The sequence below is a fragment of the Prosopis cineraria genome, unplaced genomic scaffold (assembly GCF_029017545.1).
Source record: "Prosopis cineraria cultivar Desert tree isolate PC_DT_omini unplaced genomic scaffold, ASM2901754v1 PC7, whole genome shotgun sequence".
In the NCBI taxonomy this organism is placed as follows: Eukaryota; Viridiplantae; Streptophyta; class Magnoliopsida; order Fabales; family Fabaceae; genus Prosopis; species Prosopis cineraria.
In genome coordinates, this window is record NW_026555338.1 from 17,814,646 (window position 1) to 17,829,733 (window position 15,088).

Consider the following 15,088-nt stretch of genomic DNA (forward strand, 5'->3'; position numbering starts at 1 on the left):
AAAATCTCTTTCAAATTATTCCAACCATTTAAAAATTTTGAGAATTAATTTTTGAGAGTTAACTTTTTAAATCTTATTACTTTTCATAAAAAAATAAATGTATATTTCAAAATCAAATTTCTCTCTCTCTCTCTCTCTCTCTCTCTCTCTCTCTCTCTCTCTCTTAATTTAATTAATAAAAAATAAAAAAAAATAAATGGGCGGGTGAAATGAAGAATCACCCAGCCCTAAATTGCCTTTCACAGCAACAAGAAAAAAAGGACATCAGACTTGCGTGCACAGAGATAGGGCAGAGAAATAGACGGCGAATACAAACACTTTCAGCCAGAGAGCAAAAGTGAGAGAGTAGACGCGCGTGCAACTGAGAAGAGTAGAGCAGATGCACACACAGACACTTTCGACGCGGGCAGAGAGAAGAGACGTGCACGGTAGGAAGAAGACCAGGTATTTTACTTTGATTGGAAAGACAGAAAATGGGGGGAAAGAAGAGAGACCGAGAGTCGAAGGGGGACTAAGGATGAAAGAGAGAGAGAGAGAGAGAGAGAGCAAAGGTTGGTGGTGGTAGGAGATGAAATCGGATACCATGAGAAGGCCGAATCTAGTAGATGAAATTTGGTAAGAGTGTTGTCTAGCCAAAAGATCAGTTAGATCTCTGCTCTCTTCTTTCATGTTTTGGCTTTGTCTCTAGCTTCCATTTCACTAGGCAAGTCATCATTATCAGCGAGGTATAAGGTTTGAAGTAACAAATTCATGCCAGTCCTATTGAGAAAGTACAATTTCTGGAGATTTTTTTTAAAAAAAGGAGACCGAGCTAGGTTTGAGAGAAGGAAAAGGGCAAAGTCGAAGAGAGGTGAAGTCTGGAATGGGAATGAGAATGTGAGAAAGATTGAAAGAGAGAGATTTCTAAAAAAATAGATATAGCCAGAGAAGGTGAGTTCAACATTGTCTGGGGAAGAAGTCCAAGCTTGAGCAAGTCGAGTTGGAAGGTGGTTCGAGTCTAGAGGCATGAAAACTGAGGGGAGCAACAAATTAAAGGGGATCCAAGTTTGAAGCACATAGAATGATGGAAGGACTCGATTTCAAAATATTTTTGAATCTTTATTCTTCAAGGCTTAATATAATCTTAATCTAAAAAATTTGCTGGATGAATTTATACTTGAGGATGATTCGAATCCTGTAATTTGTTTCCCTTTCATTCGGGATAATTTTAGAATTTTATTTGTTGCGCAAACATGTTGGTTAGATGTTTGATCAAGTGTTTGAATGATAGAATATTGTTTTGAAAGGAGTTCTTGGTGCATGGTTTGTTGATTGTGTGCTGTTCTAAATTTCTTTTATGTCAGCTCTTTCTTTCAGATTATGTTGCATTAATAGTTAATGTTCTGCTCTTGAGTTGGTTATGTCAAGAATAGATAATGGGCTAAGGGTGTATCATTTACTCCAAATGAAGTTCACTTTCAAAATCACCTGTTCTCCTCCTTTATTTCGTCTGCTAAAATTCAAGTTTGAATGGATTATAATGGATTATAGTTTACTATAAGTGAGCTTCCCTCGAAGGTTTTATAGGGTTAGTACAGCGACAATAGAAGTGACAATTGAAGTTTTAAGATTTATGAATCTAGGATGAATTGTTTTGTGCAAGCATGATATAAAGTGATGCAATTTCCCCCAATTTAAGCTTGTTGAAATCCATTGTTGCATCATGAAATTCGCCACCCTTGTACCAAGCTTTGTGGTCTTTTTGTGATGTAATATAATTATGGCCAAATACATACGTTTCCCTTGCTGCATTTTGAATGTTCCTTTTCATCAAATTTTAGTCTCTTTAACCGTTTATGATTACACTTAAATGTTATTAATGTTTCACTTTGTGCTGTTCAAATTATGAAAAATTCCTTCCTTAGCGAATGAATTAAATGATCAACAAAATGAAATTTGCAGCACTGTGCGTACATGTTTATGTACCAAATTCTAACCTTTGATTCTCATTGTGATTCCTTTTATCTTGAATTTAAATATATGTTAATTCATTTTTTATTTTTGAATCAACACAAGTAATAGGTGTTTTATTTAGAACAATGCCTTGTAATAATAAGTATAATCTTGTCATTAGGCAGTTTTGTGAATAATAATTAGATAAAAGATAGAAGAAGCAACCAACAATTGGCAAAAGATTTTGTTTGTTGAGTAGCTAATTAAATCTAAGATATATAATAATCATAATGATGATAACAATTATAAGAGAGCATATTCATGTTTATTTATTTACCATGTGAGATTTTAAAAATTTCTGTAGGAATTTAAATGATCTCATATTGTGTAAATCAATAAGGTTTAGCAGATATGAGAATAAAACTTATATATTAATATGAGTTTCAAAGGCCCATCATTAAAATTAATTCTCTTTTTATAATTTAAATTAATAAAATATTTAAGTTTTATGTAAAATTGCAAGAATTTTAATAGAGATTGAAATTAATTGTATCATCGTGTAGGATAATAAATCATCGCAGATGATGTGATTATCATAGTAAATAAATAAATGATTTTTATAAATAATAATATAATACACTTTTTTTTAAGAAAAATTAATGTATTTAAATTATAAATCACATTTACTAATAAGATTTTTAAATCAAGTGACAATTTTAAATCTCTGTAAACTTCTAAAATAATTGTATTACCACGTGAGCTAAAAAAGCTTTGTAGGTATAATGATTAGGATTTCATATAATGCGCGCGCACACACACATTACATGCATAATAAATCTAGTAAATTAATAAAAATATATTTAAATAAATTTAATTCTTTTATCGTGTGAGATTTTAGAATCTTCACACATATTTAGAATAACTGTATTATTGTATGAGCCAATTAGGCTCTGCAGATATAACAGTTAAATTTTTCAAAAATAATAAAACATAAAAAAATAATTTTTAAACTCTTTTCTTTTCTTTATTTCAAAAATTTAAAAATTGAGAAAATAATTAAAATTAAATTACTTTTTGCAATTTAAAACATACATATCAAAATTTTAGAAAATTATTTTATTTGCAAAATAATGAATTATTTTTAATTAATTTCTCTTTAAAAATATTTTTACCCACAACTTTTAATCTTAAATTATGTGGACTTTGATCCCCATCACATGGTACGTAGATCTCAGAGTCTGATTCTGAGTTAAGTCCTCTCTTATAAATAAATAAATATTTCTTACTTACTGTCCGTTTGGATTGAGGATTTAATCGATTTTAGGGGCAAAAAAATCGATTAAGCCATAATTTACCCAAACATCCACTTTTTCCCAAAATCGATTTTTTTCCCAAAAAATTGATTTTTTCCTAACGCTCCAAATCTCAGCTTCTCCGCTTTTGCATTTTTTTGTTACAAAGTTATATGAGCAAATTACATAAAAAGTCCAAGAAAAAAATCACAAAAAAAGCACAAAATTTAATAAAACTAAAACAAAATTTTTTCTCTTCTTTTTTTTCTTAATAAAATTTGAATCTTTAAAAAAATTACTAACATGAGTATCCAAACAGATTGCGTTATAACATAATCAATTATGATTAAAATCTACCACTTAATTAATTATTTTCATAATCTATTATACCCAACTGAAATCCAAACGGACCTTTAATTATTATCATTTTTTTCAAAAACATAAATAAGAAAGGGATAATTAAAAAAACTTTAAAATCATATTAATTTAACACAACAAACTTCAGGTAACGTTCTCACGAACGGGTGTTGTGGGGTGTCTAACACCTTTTCGACACTCAATTGACATCCAAACTTATTTTCTGATTTCGTAGACTATCCTCTCCTCTTATAAATGGTTTCCCAAGATTTTTTTTTAAATTTTAGTGGCGACTCTTGTTTTACCGGTTTTCACCCCAAAGGCCTGAACCTCTACTCTCTCGCTCCATCCGTGTCGCATTTTTAGGTGCGACAACTATACATTAAAATTGTATATTATTATGATTATTATGTAGAACCTTTTTAATTTTCTCAATCATATCTTTAGCAATTATTTCAAAAAATTCAACAACCAAACAGTTAAAGAATACCACGAACACGACTAGAATTATCACCAAAAGTATAATGCACCTTGTTTAATATTCACCTTGATATTACTAAGACAACATACTAACACGTTATTATGATAATCAGGATTACTTAAAATTTCAAGTAAAAGTTATCACAACCTAAGGGTTTAAAAGTAAATAGTTTAAAACATTGGGATCCCACAAAAAATCATTTTTAAAAATATTGTTTGAGCTCAAACTATAGTTTAAAATCAATCAAATATGATAATGAAAGCATGGAAGCACAACTTGCACTTAAAAGCACACTTAGAGCAAAATTAGAAAATCTAGAATTTGCACCAACTGCCTCAGCGCATACCTGATCCGCCATGGTAGATGGCACAAAGAACCATGCTTTCACTAATACATGTTTCGCGGCGAGACTACCATGCACCGTGATGCACTCTTGTTGTCATGGCAGCAACTGTTGTCATAACAGCACCTCAGACCAAAATTTAGAGTGTGCCATTTCGTCATTTGACATTCAATTTGAGTAGTTCAAGTATGTACACAAAGCTCTTCAAGCCTTCTAACTAATGGCACTGATCTCACCTCAAATTCTTAACCATTAAAAAGATGGACACCCAAATTTAAAAGGCTTTATTTTCACTTCAAAACACATTTAAAGGTGTCCAATTTACAACACCAAATGCCATTAGCTTTGGAATTACTTTTACCACCTCAAATAGACAACACACAACACACATGGCCAATCATATCACACAAATAACTAATCATACTCAAAACGACTAGACTCCCAATTTACAACAATATAAAGGGGCAAATAAAACTCAACATAATTATTGTTTTGGTCATTTTCACACATAAATCATTACAATTATATCACTTGTAATTGTATCTTGGCTGAACATACTCATTTAACCATAATAGCATCAATCTTAGGCTGAGATACAAACACATATCACAAGTCCTCATACAAGTGAGACCAAAACAATGTAATGCTCCTAAGTTGGCATGCAATATGACATATACGTTACAAACCCAAAATAGGAAAGAGAAGAGCTATACACACAAAGCTCTTCACTTTTCAGTTGTTCCTTCCTTTCCCTTGCCCCTATCGAAGCCCTCACCTATCAAATATAACCACGGGGTGAGATAAACATCTCAGTAATAGAATAATTCACTACTATTAATTAATATGCACAATTATATGAGAGTAAAGCTATTATACACCAAAACATACTTTTAACTCATTACAACATAACCTTTTCCATAATCAATGTTTATTTTCACTCTAGCATGAACATTCTACCATTCAAGCCTCCATATCACCCTAACTGAAACTATAGGCTCTTGAACCAAGTGAACATTTATAATGGTCCAAGATCACCTTCAGTGGTAGGATCACTCGACCAAAGGTAGATTCTATCCAACTTTCAGACTATGGTCTCCCCTTATCGCACACGAATTAGGGTGTTATTACTCCAACATTACATCACTGATACTAAAATGGGTCAATCTCCAATGCTGTATCCTACTTGGATACTAAGAAGAAAATCTCCAACATTATACCTCACTAGGCATTAAGGAGATACATGCCATATAAACTTTCACTACTCCTTCCTACAGGTGAACTCTCACGCCCTGACATAATCATGCTTACATATCTTATACATAATTCATATACATATCTAATTCTCACTACCATCATATAAAACTTTTACAAACTTCATCGTTTCAAAATCTTTTCACATGCACAAATATTATCAATTATCACTCTAAATAAACTTTAAATTCACAAGGTTTTAAGTTCTTATAACTCTCAAAATCCACATCTAACAACATCCACCCTTCCAAAACACTCTAACAATCCTATTAAGTATCTAAATGTACTAAAATCATCATCCAACTACCTACATTGTCCAAAAACTCTTAAATTATACTTAGGGTTCGTCCAAACCCTTAACAAAAATTCCAAATCCAAGCCAAAGCCATAAACTTAGGGTTAAAGGCTTGATTTAACTTTCTAAGACCTTAAATAAGTCAATGGGTTTAGTCTACCCTTAAGAACAATCAAATCAAAGCCTTAACCATACTTAAAAGCATCAAAATTCGCATAAAAGGGAGAGGGAGAAGAAAAGGAAGCTTACTCAATGTATATCAAGCTTGTAAGGCTTTTAAAATCACGTTGGAAGCAAGTCCTAGCAGCTACAAGCCCCTCCATTGTTCCTTTCGATCTCTTTCTTTCCCCTCTCTAATTTCAAGCTTGATTCACAACTGATAAAATGCAAATTTTGCACGTGCACCACGGCGCATTGACGCGTCTACCGCGGTGCATGGTACAGAGACCCTACCACAATTTAAACTTCCCTCCGTGCCATGGCTTGCTCAAACTCTGACCTAGCCTTCTTCTAAGGTTGTCCAAGGATCTAATAACTATATTAGTCTCCTATAAATGTCATTAATCAATAATTTATCTAGTTTGACCAAAATACCCTTAAAAACACTAATAATTCTCATATTGGAAATTTAGGATGTTACACCTTATACCTGTAATAAGTCAAAAATGCAAAATAAAAATTAATAATTGATATAATAGTACTGAAACATGAAGCTTACTCAATTCATGTGGACATAATCAGAACTTATAATTTTTTTAGCTTTAAAGGTGGGTCTATCAAATTACATGTCTTGCAATAATTTTTGTTATCATCATTTAACCTAGGTTTAGCATTATATGGGCCACATATATTGTAATGCCAACCATCTTTAGTTTCAAGTTTCAAAATTCTTCCTTTGATGACAACTTCCTCATCCTACAAGTAAAATATAACAAATGCTTACTTAGGACAACTCCATTTAAAAAGAAAGGAAGAAAGATAAACCTATTTCTAAATTTTATAAAAGGGGAAAACAAAAGACACCAATACTTTTGAGATATTGTTGATATTACAAATAGGAAACCTCTTTGGAAAGTTGAGCAGGTATGTTAGGCTAAAATAATCTACATTAGCACATACCACTTGAGAAAAAGCTTGAGACATTTTTTAGGACTGCTACACCTTGTTAACCCAAAAGGAAAAGATGGTGGAAATACCCAATAAATATAATTATTATAAAATTCCCTCATACTTTCCCTTACATGTGTAAAAGATTTTGGACCTCTGGTACTTGTAAGTTGAAATATATTTTAGTTGTAGGAGCATAACTTGCTAGCTGTGGCTTATATATAATGAAGACATATAGAAAAGAAAATAAGTTGAAATGAAGCAGAGCACCTATGAACACTATATTTTGTTTGGACATTTTTTAATAAAAATAATAATAAATTTAACCAAAAAATAAAATTTTAATAATATAGATAAAATAAAATAAAAATCTTTAATTAATAGGGTTTAATGTTATTTTAACCTAGATAATCTTTTGTTGGTTAGGATTTAGAGTTGGAGAAAGCTAGAGGAGAATAATTGAGAAACATCCAAAAGAGTTCAAATATGAAGCAAAGAAGAAGTTAAAGCTCCTGGTCACTACAGTAGATTTGAATTTTTTTTATTCAGATCCTAATTCTTCTAGTTCCTACTTTATTGTGCATTTTATGATTTTAGTCACATTGATGGTGTTCAAAAGGGTAGGATAATGAGAATATTATGACAGATTTAATATGATACAGTTGGTAATAGAGGTTATAGCTAATGATCTCTACTGAATATGAGATTCTTAAGTTTCAAAACTTGGCAATATGAAATTCATCTAGCGGATAAGGCATTCGATGTTATGTTCAAATGAGATTCTAAAAGAAACAGAGGAGGAAAAAACATACCTTAAGTCGTTAATTCACACGTACATATGCGGGAACAAAATTACACCAGTCAAACTTCGTTTGGGTACACAACAAACACACTCTCTGAGAGAAAAACCTTGTAATGAGAAAAATGAGACTGATGAAAAACCGAGAGCATTCTGTGTTTCTCTTTTTGTAGAGAAAACCGCACCCATAACCAACTCTTATGGGAACGTGCGGCAGTTTCTCCAACCGCCCAGGTTTCAAATTCAAAGGTTGGAGAATATTACATTTTAAGGCCCTGAGTAAATTGCATTTTAAACCCAAATGTTTTTCATAATTCTCATAAGAGCCCCATTCTCCAATTTGGGCTTTTATATAGGCCTGAGCCACCAAGGGTGGATAACCCAACATCTCCCACTCATACTTGGTGGAGAAGATAATGTCAGTTCTATCTCTTTCTCTTTCCTCTCTTCATACTAGGTGCTTTGTCGTGATCGCATAGGCTTGACGTCTTCATTTCAGTTATTTGTATTAGCGAATCCTATTAAGGACCAGCACAAATAACTTTAAAGTTGATTTTATTCTAGATTAAATTCGTGCCTTAATGTCCTAGATTTATGAATATACACTTTTTCTCATTATGACTAATCTGATCCCTCTTAAGTCAGTCCAAGACTCAGATAGTTCTTCTTATATACGTAGGATCCACACTTATGAATTCACAAATTATTTCATAAGGGACATGTCTTGAATACGAGTATAGATGTGTATATTTAAGATAATCTTCTTTTTGTCCATATACCACTTTGATAGGAAACAGTCGCTTTCCTAACATGAAACCTTCAGGTCGCATCAATCATGACCATAGGGTGCATGTTAAAGTAGCAGACACTGTAATATATCTCCATGATAATGTCAAAGTCAAAGGATATCAATGAAAGGATTTTTTCCTTTCTGGGACTCACACAGCAATGAAGCAGGGATTTATTCACTTGCTTCCCATTGCGATTCTTAAGCACATGTGGTATGAAACACATGTTATGGTATTACTCTTGCTTATAAGAGTATACGTCATTTTCATTTATTATTAGCACCATACAAACATAGGTTTAGATATTCATTGTATCTAAACCCAAATTCTTCTTTTCTATTGATCTCACATGACGTCAATTTAGAAGAATTTATCGTTTGGCTACAAGTATCATGGATATGGGGATCTATGATTTGATCCAAGTATGCTTACGGATCTCATCTCAACTTTCTCTTTGATCGAGGTGACATATGATTTGTGTTTCTTTTCTACCAAATTAACATTTTTGTTGCCTTACTGGTGAACACTAATGTCTCATCTTTGATTTCAATATCAAAGGTAGTTGCTCGTGTGAGAGAGTGAACCTTATCAACCTGTACGACATACTAGACATTGTATATTCTCATTTGTACACATATAGAAGTAATAATAAAAAAAATTATTAATATAACCAATATATTACATCAAGTCAATCTAGCCATGCCAAGAGCCCTTATATGTTTCTCAAATATCTCCTTAGCTATGGGTTTTGTTAGGGGATCTGCTATCATACATTTTATGGAAATGTATTGAACAGTGATAACCTTTTATGCTATATAATCCCTTACAAAATTGTACTTAATGTCTATGTGTTTAGTTTTGTTATGATATTTAGGATCTTTGGTATAGGCTATGGCTGCAGTATTGTCAGAATGAATTAACACTGGATTTGTACTTTCATTTCCAAACCCAAGATGTTCTATAAATTTTAAGCTATATAGCCTCTTGCACTGCTGCAGTACATGCTACAAACTCAGCTTCCATAGAGTGTAGGGCAATGCATGTCTGCTTCTTACTACTCCAATAAATGGCCCCATTGTTTAGCAAGAAAGTGTAGCCTGAAGTTGATCTTCATTCATCTTCATCTCCGCCTAAATCCATATCAGCGTATCCTGTCAGGCGTAGATCACTCCCTTGATAACACAGTGCATAGTCAACAGTACCTTTTAAGTATCTTAAAATCCTCTTTACAGCTTTCTAATGTCCTTCTTTGGGGTTGGATTGGTAGCAACTCACAAGTCCTACGGCATAATAGATATCTGGTATTGTACACATCATTGCATACATCAAACTTCCAACTGCACTGGCATATGGAACTCTTTCCATTTTCCTTTTGACCATCTCAGTTTTAGGACCTATATCAGGACTAAGCTTCACACTTGAAGCTATTAGGGTATCCATGGGTTTACAATCTTTCATATTAAAACGTTCAAGAATCTTTCTTATATAAGTCTCTTGCGACAGATAAAGAAGCTTCTTAGAGCGATTTCTTTGAATTTTAACTCCAAGAATATATTCTGCTTCACCCATCTCTTTCATTTCAAAATTCGATGAAAGCCATTCTTTAATAGCGATTATTGAATCCAGACTATTTTTTGGCTAGTAAAATATCATCCACATAAAGAGATAATATTACAAAGTTTTCATTGAACTTCTTGATATAAACACAGTGGTCTTCCTCAATCATTTGGAATTTATATGAGATTATTACTCTGTGAAACCTCAAATACCACTGTTTGGATGATTGTTTTAGTCCATAAATTGATCTATTTAATTTACATACTTTATTTTTTTCCTTTTCCAATAAAACCTAATGGCTGTTGCATATAAATTTCTTCATCCAGAACACCGTTAAGAAAAACAATCTTTACATCCATCTGGTGCAACTCTAAGTTCAGACTATTTACTATTTCCAGAATCAATCTAATAGAATTGAAGCGTACAACAGGAGGAAATGTATCCTCATAATTTATTCCTCTTGTTGTGTATACCTTTTTGCTACTAAGTGAGCCTTGTATTTATCAATTGATCCATCCATTTTTCTTTTGATTTTAAGAACCCACTTGTTCCCAATAGCCTTTCGGCCACGTGGTAAATTAACTAATTTCCATACTTTGTTAGTCTTCATGGAATCCATTTCTTCATCCATTGCTTTCTTTCACTTATCTTTAGTAAGTCCTGATAAAGCTTCATTTACAGAACATGGCTTATCATCATCTAGAGGAGTTACTATCACTGCTTCACCCTCAATTTAAAAGCGTCTTTTTGGCACACTTTCTCTATTACTTTTTCGAAGTAGGGTCTCTTGTGGATTTTGATTCTTTTTAGGTCTTCTGAAAGACCTTTTAGAGCTCCCACTTAAATCAGCATTTTGTGATGATTCAGGCCTTTCTATAAGTTTTATATTATGTTGCTCTCGTGCCTCGCAAAAAGATATAGTTTGATCAATTTCTCCCCCACTAGGAAACTCATTTTTTAAAAATGTGATATTCCTAGATTTAAATTTAGTTACAGTTCCATCATCATTTTCACCAATGAAAACATAACCCTTTAATTGCTTAGAGTATCTTATAAAGATACATTTCTTTCCTCTTGGACCTAACTTTCCATATTTATGGGAATCATTATGGGCATATACAGCTGACCCCTATGGTCTTAAGATATTTAAATTTGGTTTGCATTTTGTCCATAACTTATAGGGTGTGGAAGTAATTGATTTTGAGGGCACACAATTAAGTATGAAAGCTGTATTCAGTAAAGTATCCCCCCAACATGAGATTGGGAGATTTTCTTGTGCCATCATTGACCTAACCATGTCTAGAAGAGTCCTATTTCTTCTTTCAATAACTCCATTCTATTGCGGAGTGCCAGGAATAGTTAGTTATCTAATTATTCCTTTTTCTTCACAGAGTTCTTTAAATTGATCAGACAAGTATTTATGTCCTCGGTCAGTATGTAATGCTTTAATTTTATTGTCCATTTGATTTTCAACCTCATTAATGTATCATCTAAAACACTCAAGAGCTTCAAACTTTTATGATATCAAATAAACATGACCAAAACATGAAAAATCATCGATAAAGGTAATAAAATACCAAGCTCCGTGTTTTGCCCTTATACTCATAGGACATATATTAGAATGGATTAATTGTAATGGATTTTCAGCCCTAACACCTTTACCAAAAGGTTTTCTTGTTGCTTTACTAGTTAGAAAAATTTTCACATAAGGACATTTCCATATTTGTAATTGGACCTAGCATTCCTTCTTTAGCTAGCTTAATCATTCTATTTTGATTAATATGCCCCAGTCTAGCATACTAAATATTCATATCTATATTATTAGAAGAGGTGGTAAAGCAATCATGAAAATGAACTTGGTCAACAATATCCATTATAAAGAACCTATTTGAAAGAAAAGAACAACCATAAAAAGTTGAATTGTACATAATGTCAACAATCTTGTTATGAAAATTAATTACAAACCTAAATTTTAAAAGGCAAGCAATTGAAATTAAGTTCTGTCGGATGTCCGGTGCATGTAAAACATCATGGAGAATTAAGGTTTTTCCACCTTGCAAGGTCAACTTGCAAGTTCCTATGCCTTTTACCTTAATCCTCACATTGTTGCTAACGTAAAGCCACTTGCTTTGATTTGGCAACCGACGGTACTCTACGAAGGATCCATGATCCTTGCTTATGTGGTCTGTGAAGCCTGAGTCTACAATCTAAGAAGAGAAAACAGTTTTCGTTAGAAAAACATTACTGGAAATATAAGAAAAATGTGAATTCACATAATTCACAAGTACCTGATCACGTCCACTTTGCTCAGGACAGTCTTTTGCAAAATGGCCCATCTTTTGACAAGCAAAACATTTGACCTTTTTAAGGTTAATTCTCTTTTTGCCTCTTTTTACCCTTTTTCTTGAAAGGTTGTTTATCCTTCTTTACTCTAGGGCCATTCTTATTACCCTTCTTATGTTGTTTCTTGCCTCTTTTGGGCTTAGAATTTGAAGGACCACCTTCCTTGACAAGGTAAGTCTGTTCAGATGGCTTGTAAGCCTCCAGACGTTCAGCCTCTAGCTCCAGGTGTTTAGCCACATCGTTAAAGTTAACAATATTTTCATTGTGGGTTAAGTTAACTTTCATATGCTCCTAGCTGTGTGAGAGCGATCTGATTATAGCCTGTACTTGCTGTTCGTCAGAAAGATTGTGCCCGACTTCTTTAAGTTCACGAATCATGTTAGCCATCTCTCTAAGGTGCTGCCGTATGGGAGTATTTTGCTTTAATTTATAAGTGTCGAATTTAATTGTAAGCCTTCTCAGTTTGGTGGTTGAGGTACCACCAAATTTTTCTTTTAAGGCAGCTCACATGGCTTGGGCAGTGGAGTGCTTCTCAAATTCGCACATCAGATCATCCGCCATAGCACTTAGAAGTGTTATTCGTGCGATGCTATTTTTTTGTTTCCATACCTCAAATGCCTCTTAGTCTCTCCTATGCTGAGCCGAGTTTCTTGCCTCAGGCTCGGCCATGACTTTAGTCAATGGCTCAACAGCATCTTGTTTTTTCAAAATATATGACACCTTATGATGTTAGATATCCCAGTTATCCTCGTTTAATTTGTCACCCTTATTCAATTGAGCGATAATGCTTTTTGTTGCCATTCTTAGTTCTGAGACGAAACTATCCCACATTAATAGTTTTCTATATCAAACCAAGAATAAAATACTTATGAGAAACATACAATGTCTTATATTTGTATTATTCTTTATTAGAGTAATGATAACTCTATTAGGTCAACGATCAGGAGGCTACGTTTGTATCTCCCATCACATTGATTTTAATAAAATCACTATCATCTATAAAGAATTTTACAAATATTTTAATCGTTACATATGGCTCATAAATGATCTATTACTTTAGAGCTCCCACTCAAATAAAGTGTATATAAAGCAATTAAATATAAAACAACATGCTTCATATATTTCATAAATCATCAAGGTCTTAATATAGCATAAAAAAAAATTAGAACAATAGAATAATGCTTAAGGTACAGACCTAAAAAAGACGACTCTTAATTATGTCTTTATATTTTTCTTGTACTTTCATCTCCTTGATGGCTCTATTCCATAGAGGATTTCTAAAGTATGACTTGTTTCGCTTGTTATGTTGCACAAGCTCTTTCCTAAGTTGTTTAAAAATTTCTCCTATAACCACGGCTTGTCTTCTTTCATTATGAAGCTTGAATATGCTCTGACTATTGGAGAAATTTGATCCGATTTTTTTTATTCTTTTAGCTTCTCTTTTTGCTATATTTATGATCACTGAGGATGTGAAAGGTTGTTCAACATCTTCATTTTCATTTTGAACATCCTCATTACCCTCTGATTCATGTTTTAGTCCTGATAGCATGCGCACCTCTTTAAGTCCTTCAGGCACATTTTCAAGATCAATATTGGGATCTTCTTCAAGATTAGAATTAGAATCCTTACTTTGAGATTCATATTTCTCCTCCTCCTCTTCGAAGGGTTCCGGGTCAAAATCCTTACTAAGAGGTTCATAATCTGGTTCATCCAGCTACTCAATGTTGACAGAATAATTTTCTAAGTTATCATTACTGCTAGAAGCCTCTTGCTTCATATTTTCCTTGAAAAATAAATAAATAAATAATTTAGAAATATTTTTTTTACAAACTCATAAAAAAATATTAGATAACTCAAAAAATAAATTCTTGTTCTATCTCAAAAAATATACAAATTATATATCAAAATGAAGATCTTGAATTTAGGAATTTTTTAAGACCAATTTTGTCCAATTTTGGTTCCACATGCACCCATACGTGCCCCAAGAAGATGTTAGATCAAGAAATACTTAAAAAAATATATAGTCACTCTCGGGGAAGGCGCGTGCACAACACGTGCTGCTTATCCTCCTCTTACAACGACACGTGTCGAAATATAGTCTTCCACGCACCACCAGATTCATGGTGGGGTCATGCACGCGCCGAATGAGTGAGCCAGTGGGTCCCACGAGCCACATGTCCTCTTTATGTATATTTTTTTTATTTAATTAATATATATATATATATATAATTTTTTTAAACTGGGTCAGGTTGATGAACCTGACCCATAGACCCATGAACTTTTGTTTTTGTTTTTTTTGGTTGGGCTTCTAGGCCCAAACCTTTCCTCCTTATTAGTTTTCTTTTTTTTTTTTGGCTTCTGGGCTCGTAGCCCAAAAACCTTTTTTTTTTACAACACATCAAAACGACATGTCATTTGGATGAAGACAGAAATAACACATCGTTTCTGTCGTCGTCTTCCTCCAACTGGGTCAACTTGACCTGGTTCCTCCAGCAGGTCAGGTCCGTCAGACCTAAAACTTCCGGAGACAATATCTCCTCCAT

The 15,088-nt window shown here is 33.0% G+C and overlaps 1 protein-coding gene across 1 annotated transcript; it reads right to left on the reverse strand.

Annotated features, from left to right (window-relative positions):
• Positions 1 to 12,572: 12,572 nt before the first annotated feature.
• Positions 12,573 to 15,088, reverse strand: LOC129316539 (uncharacterized). Its single transcript, XM_054960959.1, has 3 exons — positions 14,984 to 15,088; positions 14,008 to 14,259; positions 12,573 to 12,764 (listed from the first exon to the last, which is right to left on the reverse strand). Exons 1-3 carry the CDS (start codon positions 15,086 to 15,088, stop codon positions 12,573 to 12,575), a joined length of 549 nt encoding a protein of 182 aa, XP_054816934.1.

Excerpts from the sequence above, each read along its gene's own strand:
- LOC129316539 (XM_054960959.1), bottom strand. The coding sequence starts at position 15,088 with ATGGAGGAGATATTGTCTCCGGAAGTTTTAGGTCTGACGGACCTGACC. Across the intron at positions 14,260-14,983 it reads AAGACGACGACAGAAACGAT|CTGGATGAACCAGATTATGA; the intron begins GTGTTATTTCTG and ends AACATTGAGTAG. Across the intron at positions 12,765-14,007 it reads AACAACCTTTCACATCCTCA|CTAGAGGCTGAACGTCTGGA; the intron begins GTGATCATAAAT and ends AAACACCTGGAG.